Genomic DNA, 15,332 nt, shown 5'->3' on the forward strand with positions numbered 1-15,332 from the left:
TGAAAATAATTTAGTGTTTGATTATACAGACAATAGGTGCTCTCTATATTTGAGCTCACATATTTGAGTAATATTTTCCCAATTTCCATCACTAAGTTGAATGTAGATTTCTAGGTGCATTTAGGCACCTCAGTGCTTGGAACTTGGAGATAGAAAAGAAAATTGAATAAAAAAGCTGAACTGACTGTAGTGATTTCAGTGATTAACAGGAGGATCATGGAAATAGAGGATGGCAGCTCTAGGTTTGGGAGTGATGTATACGCACATGGTTGTTAATATCTGTGACTAGTAGATGAGCACTCAGTGAGGACTGAAGAGGTTCGATTCTTCCTTTCATAGACACGTGTTCTGGGTGAAAATGGGAAGTGCAGGGCTATTTCATTCTACCTTCCTTTCTAACTTCCAGAAAGCTATAGATTTGTCCAAGGATGATCTGCTAGGTGACATTCTACAAGATCTGTCCACTGAGGTAAGTGAATCTCTGGGAGTTATTAAATATGCAGGGGCCATCAGCTGAAGAAATAGTTCAATAATTATACAAAAAAGACTATTGCCAGAATTTAAAAAAATACAGCGACAACATCATCACCACCACTACCACCAAAACAACCCCAAACCAATTGAACAACCCTTCAGATTGCTTTCTTCTCACCATTTTAGGTGAGAGTACTTTCCAGCTGTTACAAGCTATGCAATCCTATTGATGGAGCTGTGTGGGGGGGTGTTTGAGGTAGTAAGAATACACACACGAGTCAGCTTTGGGAATGCACTCAGTTGCTGCAGTGCATGTTCCCAAAATAGATTGAGGCCTGTCAGTCTGTACAATTAGGCGTGAGATCCTTGTCTAGAATTCCCAGTGGGGGCAAAGGAAGAGTCGGTGAGCTGTCCCTGATAGAACTCAGACAAGCTCAGCTGTTCCGGGAATTTGCTGTTTCACAAAAAACTAAACTCTCATTTAGAGGTGTGTGTCTTTCTAAATGACCCTTGATTAAAATGACATATACTAACATCATGTAGTTCCAGCTTGACAGCTTTTAAATATAATATTCTGGAAGGGTAAGGGAAAAGTATGTTAAGTTTTGAAAAGAAAAAATTGGTCAGGAGTGGATTCAATATCTATTCTGGGTTTCTAGTGATAGTGTTGCTATAGTAACCCCAGTGCATGAACATAGATCCGTGGGGGGAACAGGGAAGGAAAAATGCTTTGCTCATTGGGCTTCAATGGGGAAAGAAATGTACTTTTTCTGTCTTGTGGTAAACCAAGCACGGCAATGAAGTGTGTCTTACCCCTCCTTTTAGACACCTCAAATAGCTCCACCACCTGTAATAATACCGAAGAAGAAAAGATCCATTGGAACGTCACTGAATCCTTTCTCTGTGCACACCCCCAAGGTAAAGTGTGTGGAAATACCTTCAAACTCGATGTACATCATTGCTTAAAATTTATTTTGTTGCTTTTCTATGTGAGCGAAATACCTTGGAATTTGTTCTTGATTTTTGTTTTAAATTAGGACTCCCATTTCATCATATAGTTTCATGTATAACAAAAATAGCATGTGCCTGCTTTTGTCATAGTAAATTTTGTGGTAAGTAGCATGTGTTTATTATAGGTATTACAACTGTGCTAAATGTAATCCTTTTCCTCCTGGAAACAAGTATTTTTTTGTAAACCTAGGTAGAAGTAAAATAATTGAAGCTGTTACATTAATAATACACAAAATTGTCTTATAAATGGGAACTGTCATTATCTCTGGTCAGGGCAGGACAGTGTGCATATTTTTAGTATGCAGGTCTAACTGAATGAACATTTAAAAACATTTACAGGTAGTTCCTTCAGGAAAAACTGCTTCCCCTGTCTCAAAGAAGGAGCCTCTGTTAACTCCTATTCCTCTTCAACGTGCTGAATTTGCTGGTAAGTAAGATGTCAGGCAGAAGTACAAGAGTGTGGAGCAGTTGCAAAGTGCAGCCAAAAATGGAGGACCCGGGAAGGAGGAAGTGGAGGCGATTTTGAAGGTATTTGTGATAGCAAGTTTAAGTGTGAAAGATTTGAATTCATAGCAGTAAAAGTTACAAGGTACATCTGATTTGGAGGTTGACAAGATGCAAACAGTGTGGGAAAAGGGTAGGCCTGAGTGCTCTGCGGCAGCAGTTTATGATGGGAATGTGCAATGATGCCTACAGGAGAGCCAGCACCAGCAGCAGTGTGTACACAGGACAAGGAGTCAGGGGCAATAGATTTTGAAGATGCTGACTTTGATGAGCCCATGGAAGCTGAGGAGGTGAATGTGGAGCCTGTGGCTGCTAAGACCTGGGACCAAGCGAGTGAGCCAGCAGAGGCGGTGAAACCTGAGGCAGATCCTGGAAAAGGGACCACGCCCTGCTTGTAAGAGCATTATGACTTTTCTGGCAAGTAGTGCGTAGTGCTACAATTGCTTTGTTGGATTTTGACAAGTTTTTGAAAATGTCATTTTTGCAGAGGAGGCTTTCTCCCAGATGTCTCTTGTTGGGACATCGATCAGGAAGATGACAGCAGTTTCTCAGCCCAGGAAGTTCAAGTGGATTCCAGTCACCTGCCACTGGTAAAAGGGGCAGATGAGGAACAAGTGTTTCAGTTTTATTGGCTGGATGCTTATGAAGATCAGTACAACCAACCAGGTAATCATACTGTATGGCTTTAACGTGGAATAGCACCTGTCCCTTAAATGCGTTAGTGATTGTAATTGGCACAGGCTCTGCACTCACATACGTATATAGTAAGGGTGCATGAGGCACATGAATGGAGAGCTGTGTGGTGTGAATAATCCTCAAAGATGCTTTTTCCCAAAACCAGTTGGTTATATATGGAATGTGTACTTGTAGTTTACCTTTGATGTATCCGAAGTTATAGGTAATATACTTTAACTGGAAATTGTCATGAATTTGTCCATTTATTCAGCAAATTAAACACATTTTTGTGTGCCAGGCACTGAGATGGGGTGAACAGGCTGGACAAATTCTCTATCCTAATAGAACTTACATTCTAGTGGGGTGGGAGCAGGTGGGGGGAATAGGCAATAAATAAGGTAAGTTGATTAATGGTTTAAAGGCAGTTAGTTGGGGGATGGACTTGGAAGGCCTGTCTAAGGAGACCACCATTGGGCTAAGATTGAAGGCACGTGCAGATCTGAAGAAAGAGCATTTCAGCCTGATGAACCAGTAAGCACAGGCCTGGAGGGGTAAAGGAGGCAGCTTGTTGGTTGTAGCACAGTAACCGAGTGACAAGATTGGTAGAAAATGAAGTTTGAGAAAAAGGCCTAGGGCAGACAATGAAGAACCTTAAAAGCCATATTAAGGAGTTTAGGTCTTCTTTCAAGAGCCATGGGGAGGTGGTGGAAGATTTTAAGTACCAGCAGGATGGGTGGGATGGCATTCTCATGGTTGGGCATACATTTTAACAGGAACCCTCCAATTTGTGTGGAGAATAGCACTTGCACATTTGCGTGCGTGCATGTGTGTGTTGGGGCTGGAACGGGGTAGTGGGAAAGTGCAGAAGCACTGGAGATCAGTCAGTGCAGGACAGGCATGTAGTAGAGAAAAGTGAATGCATTTAACATGTATTTTGACATGAACTTGTTGATGGATTGATGTGAGGGTTGACAGAGAGGAGGGATCAAGATTGATTCCCAGGTCCTTCTCTGAATGAGCTGATACTATTAATTCTGACTCACAAAAGCCAGGAGCCTCTCCAGTTCCCTTTTGTGCTCCTTTGAGCCCTTCTTCACTGCAGAGTTGGGCATGCATGACAAAATCTGTTGGATTAATAGAAAATACACCCTTAAACAGTTACTTTTATTCAGACCCATTTCTGGATCTGAGGGTAGAAGCAAACTGAATTTTTCAAAATGGTTTCCAGGAGGCTGCATCTGATGAAAATGGAGTGTAGATGTCAGTGAAGCAAGTGAATGAGTAAGAAGAGTGAGTATTAATTGCCGAACTTGGAGGCCAGATTTACCTTTAAGATAATCAGGCATTGACTTGAACTGGAAAGACCTTAATGGTCTCTCAGAGGGGAAACAGAAGCAGTAATATGTTTTAGCTTATCGAATATGTAGAAACTCTTGCAGAGCCACTTGAGTAGCAAACTGCCATGTATTAGTTCCTTAGGTAAAGATTTAAGCAGTCCTAGAAATGGTATCATATCTACTTTAGCTAGGGCAAGTCACTTTAGTTAGACCCTCTCACCTCTTTGACTACCTCTTTGTTACTTGCCAGTGGGAGGTAGGCTGGCAGGTGTGATTACATGAGACTGAGCAAATATTTCCCATCCAGTGCGGAAACCCAGGTTGTCCCGTTGTACGGCTGCAGGGGACACCGTTTTCACATGTGCTTCATGGGACCTCGAGCATGGCCATGTGAATGGTACTCACTGGAATTGTGCCACATGGTGGGCCTGCCCTTCCCAGTGCTACTGTCTGTGCTTTGCTGTATCTGTTTGATATTAGATTTGATTCTCTATCTTGGTTAATGGTCCAGTCAAAACCAGAAATGTGGGAGCCAGCCTGAGTCCCCCCTTTCCTCACTTTCTTATTAGTTTTCTCTCCTAAAGTAGACGAGGTGTCTTTCTCCTCACAGTTCCCACCTCTGATCCCTTCTTGCCTACATCACATCATCTTCCTAATCCCTCACCTCACATTGTGGGCAGAGCGACTGCTTAGAAGTGTAACTCTGACCGTGTCATTTCCTTATTAAAAAACATCCACAGTGGTAATTGCTTACAAAAGTCCATGTTCCTTAACAAGCCTTCCGGTGCCTGCCAATGCATGACTTTTGTGCCCTAGAAATAGCTCCCTGTCTGTGCCTGATGCTCTTTATACCATGTCCACTTACTCATTGTGTTTGATTGGAATGCCCTCATGTGACTCAGCCTGTGTCATCTCCAGGAAGTTTCCTAATCCTCCAGACTGGCCCCAAGAGCCTTTTCTCTGTGACCGCATCATACCCTTTTCCATCGTAGCATTTGTCATATTATTTTGAAAAGATCTGATTCTGTGTTTTGGTTTCCCCCAAAGCCTTTTAACTCCTGGAGGCCTGGGACCTTTTATTTCCAGCTTTCAGTGTGATGTCAGGCATATAATAGGTGTTTAAGAAATGATTATGGAAATAAACTGCAGAGATTGACAGTCCTGTAGACAGATACACAGGAAAGGTTTCAGAGATCCAGAGTTGCATTTGCTACTATACTGAGTTTGCCTCTTGAAGCCTTGTAGCAGCATAGTGTAAGAATAGGTAGTGTAGTCCTGGCTGGTTTGCTACAATGTTTAGAGCGTCAGCCCATGCACTGAAGGGTTGCGGGTTTGATTCCCGATCAAGGGGTTGGGGCACGTGCAGGAAGCAACCAGTCGATGTGTCTCACATCTATGTTTCCTCCCTCTCTCTCTGAGAAAAGCAATGCAAAAAGTATCCTCAGGTGAGGATTAACCACAACAAAAAGAATAGGTAGAACAAAAGTAGATGGTGCACCCACCCCAGGTTAATTCACATATAAAGCATCAGATTGCTAGTGTCAATTGCCAAGGATTACAACCTTAAGGAACAGCAATTTTCCTGTGTGAAAAGGAGCATATTATTTCCACCTTTTGTTTACTGGTTAATACTCTTTATTTATTTATTTATTTTTAATTGATTTCAGGGAGGAAGGGAGAGAGAGAGGGAGAGAGAGATAGAAACATCAATGATGAGAGGGAATCATTGATCGGCTGCCTCCTGCACGTCCCCCACTGGGGATCGAGAGCCCTAGCCCAGGCATGTGCCCTTGACTGGAATCGAACCAGGGACTCTTTAGTCCACAGGCTGATGCTCTATCCACTGAGCCAAACCAGCTAGGGCTGGTTAATACTCTTATTAAAAAACAGCATTGTTTTACAGGGTAAGGTCTTGAGCTACATTGTCCACTGTAATAGCTACTGGCCACATGTAGCTCTTTAAATTGAAATCAGTTAAAATGAAATAAAAATGAAAATTCAGCTTCTTAGCCACATTTCAGGTGCTCAATAGCCACATGTGACTAGTAGCTACCATATTCATGGATGTCACAGATACAGACAGAACAATCCCCCCAAAGCCATTGGAACTCCTGGGGTTGGGGCTTTTATTTCCAGCTTTCAGAGCAATGCCAGGCAGTGCTGAAATTTCTTTTATTTTTTAATTGATTTTATTTTGAGAGAGAGAGGAAGGGAAAGAGAGAGAGAAACATACATGTGAAAATGAAACATTGATTGGCTGCCTCCTGCACACCCCCTACCTGGCATTGAGCCTGCAACCTGGATATGTGCTCTGACTGGGAATCCTTTCAGTGTATTGGATGACACCCAACTGAGCCACGTAGGCTGGGCAGTGCTGACATTTCTATCGGCTAGTGCTAGTCTATATCGTAATAGATATTGGAGGTTAAAATTGAGGCACTGAAGCACAGGTATATTTGCGAAGCAACCAGTTTATACTAATACATAGTATACTAATACATAGTATACTATATACTAATACATTGTTTAATTCCTGGTACTAACCCATAGTCATGGATAAGCCTTTTCAACCACCCTTGAGAAATATTTTGCAATTAAAAGAGGTAATTGTCTGTTACTGGTCTGTCTTCCAAATGCTAAGGTAAACGGAATTTTCTAGTGCTGGATAATGCCTTAGAGATCTTCTAGTCTAGTAATTCACTTATAGAGGAGGAAGCTGAGGTTCTGAAAATGAAGTGGTCAGCTCTTCAGTGGCAGAGTTCTGGGCTTCTCACCCTCAGTCCTGCTGTTCTCTGCTACTTTTCAAGTTGTGTCCTCGTGATCGATGCCAATGGGTTAAATAAGACGGCTTTTAAAAAGTCCTTTAATCTCAGAGGGTTGAACAGTTTCATCTTGATAGCAGGTAATGATCACTGAGCCTTGGTGAAATCAATGCTGCTAATAAAAACGAAGTACTCCCAAAGACCCTGTTATTGTTTCTCAGTTTCTTACAGATTCTAAGTAAGTCAGTTGTTGCTGAATGCTCCATAATTATGAAAAGAATCTTACTCTTTGCATATGGGAAGATATCCTGTCTTCATTACGACTTTTTAAAGGTTGAATAATCCTGACTGCACCTGGTTTCAGCTAGTTACTGGGGGATGGAGGGGAAGAAATGGGATCTTTGTTTACCATGATCTTTTTGTGGCAAATGAGGCATAAACAGTGTCAAATGTGTTGCATGAAGTGTGATATTAGTTTGACTGTAAAATGAGCTATTTGAATCTTTGAATCCAATATTAGGGCCTTTATTTTTCTTTGCTTGGAATTTTGTTTTTTTCATCTCTAACTGTTATAAGGATGACTTTTAATTTTCTGCACTACTGAGATTTTTTCCTTTTAATCATCCCCACAGTCCCCCCTTCCCTTTCCCCTACCCCCCACCTGCCTCTTTCCCCCCCAGATGAAAATCACACAACTCTTGTAAGAATTTAAATCATCTGCAGAAATGAAAATTCTTAGATGGTCTTATTTCTACTAGAACGAGTGACAAAAGGAAGCACTGATGAGCTATCTTGTGAAGCGAGTAATTAGCCTTGTGTACAGTAGCCTTTATATATGCCAGAATTTTCTTAATGTCTCAGACAAATGGCCGTGTTGAGTAGCTATGTTGGTTACTGCTGTCTAATTATTCATGGAGTCAAGAATTTAGCAAAGTCATCATCTCTTAGTTTGACTAACAAATCTCTGGAGTCCTATCTTGATGTCCAGTTTTCATGAACAATGAATTGATGTCTAGAAAGGCTTTCTTTGACTTTGTAGTTTATATTACAGAGGGATCTCAAAAGGAGTGTGTCTGCTGAGTTGGTTATTAACCTATTTGTTAAACTGAAATAGAGGAGAGGAACATTATAAACACTACCTAGCTAGGTGTCTTAAGTAGTCTGTGAGGTTGAAGGGGTGAAATAGTAGATAGTAGTTGAACCCTATTATGAGACATTTATTATTATTTGGAATAAGATATGTGAGATAAATTGTTTTACATATGGCAAAATACTGAGGTACCTACCATACATAGTTATCCTTACACATGAATGTTAATTTTTATCAGTAAGTACAGTGCTAAAAAGGAATTTAGCATTCTCAAAGTTCTCACAAGAGGTTTAAATATGAGATTTGTTGGACAAAAGTTTGCTTTTTTTGTTTCTCTTACCCTGGGGAATCCTGGTTCGAGGGAAAATGTATTTTGTGTTTTTTACCCAACATTGACTTAGGATGTCTCCCTGATTCTCCAGGGGTTTCTACACTGACCTAGGGTGTCTCAGTAGTTCCCCAGTGTGTCTACTGAGGCCTGTGATGGCTCCCTAATAACCAAGGTTTGTCTCTATTTACCGAGATGTCTCCCTACTTTTGGAAAAAATCGTTACACCAAGAATCACTCTGTCCCCTGTCCTCCTAGTGGTCACAGGTTTTACCATTGTGGTATTGTCATATGGCATAAGTACTGAGTAAAGGAACTGGTCTTGGGGACTGGACATCACATTACATTAAATGTGATGTAATTGAAATGTTTCTTTTTTCATGTTTTTCTTCTTATTCCTTTAGGTGTGGTATTTCTGTTTGGCAAAGTTTGGATCAAATCTGCTGAAACCTATGTGAGCTGTTGTGTCATGGTGAAAAACATTGAACGAACTCTATACTTCCTTCCCCGTGAAATGGTAAATGTTAGTGATTAGCTTCTAATCCTAAGTGCATTCTGTGTTCTGCCACCAGCCCTATTCTTTCTTTTTTTTTTAAACTTCAACTGCAATTGCTTTGTCATTATATATATATATAATATATTAGTGATTTCAGAGAGAGGAAGGGAGAGGGAGAGAGAAATAGAAACATCAGTGATGAGAGAGAATCATCCATCAGCTACCTTCTGCATGTCCCCCACTGGGGATCAAGCCTGCAACCCGGGCATGTACCCTGCCCAGAAATTGAACCATGCCCTCCTGGTTCATAGGTGGACACTCAACCACTGAACCACACTGGCCGGGCATCCACCAGCCCTATAATTCAACAAGGCTATGAATTATCCACAACCTTGATGCTTTTTTATTGCTGTCTGCCTAGTCACCACTGTTTGGCAGCAGCTCCATTAGAAGTTGGGGAAAGTAGAGAAATGAAGTAAAACTCTATTTTGCAACTTGTTAGAAAGAGTGTGAAAGAGTATAGCATTTCTTGAGTTTTAGTATGTGATGCTGTCTTTCTCTCAACTTCTCATTTCTATAGTAATGACAGCTGGGAGAGTATGGCTCTAAAATGTGGCATGGAGTTTGGCCCAGTTTTCATGCTTTTGTTGTATAGGCAACAGTATCATTTCATCCACAGCTATTTAACAGGGTCATTTCCAGTTGCTTCTCCTTTTCTATTGGGACTTAACATCCACACTCTCCTCCCCATCTGAGTTGAACTGTGAAGATTCTTGGTCAGTATTTTTAACACTTCTCGCATTTTGTAGGATCGATTGATCAACTTTATCTCTGGTTTGCTTTTATGATGCCATTGGGAGGAATTGGGCATTGGGTTTAGTACATTTTTGGGTATGTTTGCATCTTTGGACTCACTTGTAAGACTGGTCTATTACATGTTTAAATGGGGGAAGATGAAAATTGATTTAGACTTGGGTTTCTGGTGGTTGAAAGATTTATTTACAGATACTCTTTTTTCCCCCCTCCCCTTTCCTCTCCATGGGAGAGCAGAAAATTGATCTAAACACAGGGAAAGAAACAGGAACTCCAGTTACAATGAAGGATGTTTATAGTGAATTTGATGAGAAAATAGCAACAAAATATAAAATTATGAAGTTCAAGTCCAAGGTTTGTATTTGGTGATAAATTTTTCCAGCCCTAATTATTAGTTGATTGTTCATTTCCTGATTTAGCAAATAGTTGTTGCATATCTTATTTGTGCAAACTGCCCTTTGTGCGGCTATAATTCATTAAATAGAAATTTCATAGATAGCAATGTAAAACCTTGTTGTATTTGTAAAAATTTTTACTTCTCTTTATACTGCTTATAAAATAATCATTAATTTGCATAGAAAGACTACTCATAGCAAAGTAATTGCTTCCAATAATTGAAGCATATCTTGTGCTCTTATTCCCAAATGGAGAAGAAATGGTTCTGATCTTGTTTATATTAATTATTGCCAAGTTGTCTTAGAAGGTTAAGTGAGGTTTTATCTTTAAAAATTAGGGACTATGATGCTATTCTGATACAATAAAATCATCTGCTCCTGTGATACATATTGATCAACTGTGAGATATTGATTTTGTGAGATATCGATGCCTTTGGCCATCATCGTGGGGGCTGTAACTCACTCCACATACTGGTTATTAACATACTGGCTATTAACAGTGATTGCAATAAAGGGAGGGTTGAGTTGCTGAAGATAAGGCTAATGGTCTTAACTATTTGAGCTTTGAATTATGGCTGATGGATCAAGTCTCTAAAATTCTAAAAGCAGTGTGGTGTGATGGTGAAGAGCATAGGTGCTGGGCAATACACCTTGTGCTTTTAAGTGCTAGCCTTACCGCTTCCTAAGTCTAGGGCCGTCACAAGAGCTATTTCAAGAGTTGCTGGAAGGGTTAAGTCGATTAATTCATATTAGGTTATTAAAACAGTACTTGGTACATAGCAGGCACTCAGTAAATCTGAGCTATAATTATAATGCTAATTATTAATTTTTCTAGCAAGATGGGGTTGCTTACTATTGAAGAGTAGCAAATTATTTAATGCATTAACATTACAAAAATTTTTAGTGTTTATTGACCTTGAATGCAAATATTTCAAGTCCTGTAATGTCTAAGAGAAGTCTTTTTAGCATTTAGTTATTGGGTGTTTTAGTCTTAGTTGAAAGGGGAAACAGATGCCATATTGGCATTATTTACCTCTGTGTTCCATAAGGATGTTAGCTTCCTAATGATTAAATGCAGGGCCATGCATTGTGTATGTAATGCTTGTCAATTTATTTTGTGAAGCTTTTGTCTAAATGATTTTAAAATATTTGCTTACCCAGATAGTAGAAAAGAACTATGCTTTTGAGATACCTGATGTTCCAGAAAAATCTGAATACTTGGAAGTTAGATACTCGGTGAGTCAAACAAAGAAAATTACTGGGTTTTGGTTGAAAATGACACTGTTCTATTTTTGAAATTTCAATTGGCTTTCAATTAGTGTTGGCAGAGCTCCTCAAGCCCACAGTTCATGGAGGTGGACTCACAGTAATGAATAATTAAATTAAAATGGATAAAAATTTAAATGCATACACTACCAATTGTACTACTTTTCTCTATATCGTTAAATAAATAAATCGAAACTGCAGAACTGTTTGTTAAGTGGAACAGATGCCACCTGATGGAGTTTACCATCATTAGTCTGTTGAAGTGTTCCTTCTGAGCAGTGGGAAGGCGAGAGATGAGAGCATCAGTAAGTACTGTTACTATAGTGCTGCTCTTGCTCCCAGGACAGGTAAGGTCATGGCTATGGGATATTAATTAACTGGACCTTAACCACTTTTTACCTGTGATATAGTGTTTTGATCCCACATGTTAGAAAAGGGAAACTTTTAAGAAAGGTTTCTGACAGTGGTGATGAAATGTACCATGGAAGCAATTTGAATGAGTCCCATTCTCTTGCTTTTACTCCCCTAATGCAGTGGTACTTATTTGGCTGGGGTTTTTTTTGTTTTGTTTTGTTTTGTGTTGTTTTTTTTTTTTTTTTATCAGTAAGGCATGTATGGTTCTGGACAGAAATCCTCTTTTGGGGAGCTTCTTGGCCTATTTTTCTTCTAATGGATGTCATCAAGATGCATTATTTTGTCATTGTGAATTGTTTTTGTTTCCTACTGTGAATTGTTTTGGATTTCATTTGTGGCAAATTACATTTCATATATATAAAAGGAGTTTCTTCTGGTACTTCGTAGAGAGGCTTTTGTTTATTTCAAATATAGACTTTGGAAAATGTGAAGTAATAGTTTTAAACAAAAAATATATTTTTTTCTTTTTTGCCTTTTTCAGTCTGAAATGCCACAGCTTCCTCAGGATTTGAAAGGAGAAACTTTTTCTCATGTATTTGGAACTAACACATCCAGCTTGGAACTGTTCTTGATGAACAGAAAGATCAAAGGACCTTGTTGGCTTGAAGTTAAAAATCCACGTAAGGAAAATTTTACTTTCAGAATGCTAAGTAAATTGCTGATAGATGCAGTTTTTAAAAGGGTAGTTAGGGAATTGGTTTGTTTATTTCACTGTGTCCACTTCCTTTTTTATGTATTTTTCCTCAAAGTTTTCCTTGAGTGAGGATAGGGAATATGTTTAGAATCACTTTATCACTCTAATGTCTGTCAGTGTAATCAGAGGGAGGCCTTAGTTAGCCGAGGTGGCAGTTGGTTGCATCCCTCATTGGGCTGCTGTCAGTGTGGACTTCCTTCCTGGCTGATGTGGCCCAGCTCTTCTTCCTAGTTCACTGCTAACCTCTGAAGGAGGGAGAGTACCACTGACCAGTGTGGAGAGTGCTTGGTCTCTTATTGGATGTTTTTCGGTATTTGCATCTGTGATACTCTGTTTTGTCTTCACAGATCTTTTATGTTTTGTGATTTCTCCAAGGCAGTGTTTTATTTTATTTTTTTTAAATACATTTTTATTGATTTCAGAGAGGAAGGGAGAGGGAAAGAGAGATAGAAACATCAATGATGAGAGAGAATCATTGATCGGCTGCTTCCTGCATGCCCCTTACTGGGGATGGAGCCTGCAACCCAGGCATGTGCCCTGACTGGGAATCGAATTGTGACCTCCTGGTTCATAGGTTGATGCTTAACCACTGAACCATGCCGGCTCGGCACATTTCTGTTATTTTTTTTTAAACCTATTTTGGGACCTGGATTCTTTAGAAAATCTGATGGAAGCTGTAGACGTATTTCCCAGGCAAACGAACATATATGTACACACACAAGGATTTGCATACAATCCAATAGTGTGGTTTATTGTTAGTTAAATGTTATAAGACATTGTTATTAGAAGATGGCATTGAAGACTTTCTCAGTTAATCACAGATGTCTTAATTGTAGTATTTTTTCTTTTTCCATAAATGGCTTTTGCTCTGTTGTATTTGTTCTCTTTTAGAGCTCATAAATCAGCCAATCAGTTGGTGTAAAGTTGAGGCAATGGCTTTGAAACCAGACCTGGTGAATGTAATTAAGGATGTTGGTCCTCCCCCTCTTGTGGTGATGTCTTTCAGCATGAAGACAATACAAAATGCAAAGACACATCAAAATGAGGTAAAAAAGATAGGACAGATTTTGTACGTATGCCTTAAATGCAGATACTTGCCTGAACTTATACAGCTTTTCTGCAAGGGGAAGTTGTTCTTTTTGAAGGGCAAAGAATACTAATTCCCTACCAAACTTTTAAAAGACTTAAATTGATGACTTATTTATTTCTGGGTTTTTAAATTTTCTATTTTGGAGAACTTTAAATAGACATAGAATAATTTAATGAACTTCCATATGCCAATCAATTATATTCAGCAATTAGCAAGATTTTGTCACACCCCCTCATTTTTTCCTCCTAAAGTAGTTTAAGGCTAATCTCTGACATTTGTGTCATTGCATCTCTCAAAGCATGCATACTTTCTTATATAATACCATTAATCACCTAAAAACATGAACAGCGATTCCTTGATATCTAAAATAGCCAGTCCATAGTCACATGACTCCTTTTCTCCAAAATGTCTTTTAACAGTTGGTTTATTTGAATCAGGATTCATACAAGAGTCACAGATGGTGTTTAATTTTTATGTCTCTTGAATCTCTTTTCAACAGGAGCAACTCCCTCCCAACCCCTTACAGTTGTTTTTTTTTCAGTGATTTTGACTTATTGAAGAATAACAGTTGGTTGTCTCATAGAACACCCCATTTTCTGTTTTTGTTTGCTTCGTTGGGTGATTGGACTTATTCCTCTATACGAGAGGTTGGCAAACTATGACCTGTGGGCCAAATCCAGCCTACCACTTGCTTTTGTAAATAAAGTTTCTTGGACCATAGCAACTTTATTCATTTACATATTATCTGCAGATGCTTTTGCACTACAGAGGCGGAGTTGGTAGCCATGCCAGAGACCATAAGCCCTGAAAGGCCTACAATATTTTCTATCTGGCTCTTTATAGAAAAAGCATGCAACCTCTGCTTTCCTAATAAAATGTTTAAAACATGCATTTATATGTACTAAAATCTTTATCTTTTAATATTCTTGATGGTTTTGTTGAGAATGCAGAATACATAGTAGGTGTTTGATAAGCGATTTCTTTTCCTCTTTTGTGTGCAGATTATTGCTATGGCAGCTTTGGTTCATCATAGCTTTGCATTAGATAAAGCACCGCCACAGCCTCCCTTCCAGTCACACTTCTGCGGTATGTATTTTTAAAGCTGGTTTACTAATGGCTTGATTTTAGTTTTTCTTTTTTCTTTTTCTCCAACTGTTGGATCAGTAACTTGTTTTTCATAATGTCTTCAAAAGTAATGAGTGTTTTATTGGATTGGTTGCCTCTTATTCAGCTGGTTTATTTTGTTCTAAGAGAAGTCAGGAGGCAGTTTGATATCTTTTTCTGTTCCACTGGTTATTCTATTGGGATGGAGTAGTTTTTCCCTGGGTCAAACTTATGCTTTAACTACTTTCTTTTCATAATGTCATTCTATAAACCCATCATAAAAGCCTGTTTGTTTTGGCTATTCTTTTGAGGTCCAACAACATGACCAATGGAAATACTTGATTCTCTTTACTCTTTAGAAATTGGGGGGAATTTATATTTAAGACAGTTTCCATTTGGAAACAGTCAGTGTATGTACACTTGAAATTGGCTAAGATGTGTGTTGGAGTCTTTATTTTTCTTCATTCTTACAGTTGTGTCTAAACCAAAGGACTGTATTTTTCCATATGCTTTTAGTGAAGAAATAAAGAAAAAGGTAAAGAAATTATTTATTTCTTTTAAATATGAAGCATCTGTTTGTTTAGATTGAAAAAAGGAGGATGGTGTGGATTAGTAGAAATAGGCTATTTTATGTTAATTGATTGGATCTATTCTTGCTACATCGTCCTGTGACATTGACCCATTAAAATGTATTAGAAATGTAAAACTAAAAACATTGTTTAGCAATGTTTAAATGTTTCACCACCTGAAAATAGTGGAATTCTACAGTGTACGAGGTTCAAACCCTCCTTTAGATAGCTTAATAGGAAGCTTTTCCAAAACTGCATGATCAGGTGATTACTGTTTTGGGAAAGTGTAGGGTAGAGTGCTACACTTCCC

General features: G+C 39.0%; 1 protein-coding gene across 1 annotated transcript in view; it reads left to right on the plus strand.

Annotated features, from left to right (window-relative positions):
• Positions 1–15,332, plus strand: part of POLA1 (DNA polymerase alpha 1, catalytic subunit) — a 318,632-nt gene that overhangs the window by 17,253 nt on the left and 286,047 nt on the right. Inside the window, exons 6-17 of the mRNA XM_008148385.3 lie at positions 407–469; positions 1,300–1,392; positions 1,825–1,912; positions 2,182–2,383; positions 2,477–2,655; positions 8,586–8,698; positions 9,728–9,844; positions 11,047–11,121; positions 12,047–12,185; positions 13,151–13,305; positions 14,351–14,435; positions 14,927–14,988. Of these exons, the coding sequence (XP_008146607.2) occupies positions 407–469; positions 1,300–1,392; positions 1,825–1,912; positions 2,182–2,383; positions 2,477–2,655; positions 8,586–8,698; positions 9,728–9,844; positions 11,047–11,121; positions 12,047–12,185; positions 13,151–13,305; positions 14,351–14,435; positions 14,927–14,988 (1,371 nt within the window). The remainder of the gene's footprint in view (positions 1–406; positions 470–1,299; positions 1,393–1,824; positions 1,913–2,181; positions 2,384–2,476; positions 2,656–8,585; positions 8,699–9,727; positions 9,845–11,046; positions 11,122–12,046; positions 12,186–13,150; positions 13,306–14,350; positions 14,436–14,926; positions 14,989–15,332) is intronic.

The sequence above is a fragment of the Eptesicus fuscus genome, chromosome 1, assembly GCF_027574615.1.
Source record: "Eptesicus fuscus isolate TK198812 chromosome 1, DD_ASM_mEF_20220401, whole genome shotgun sequence".
In the NCBI taxonomy this organism is placed as follows: domain Eukaryota; kingdom Metazoa; phylum Chordata; class Mammalia; order Chiroptera; family Vespertilionidae; genus Eptesicus; species Eptesicus fuscus.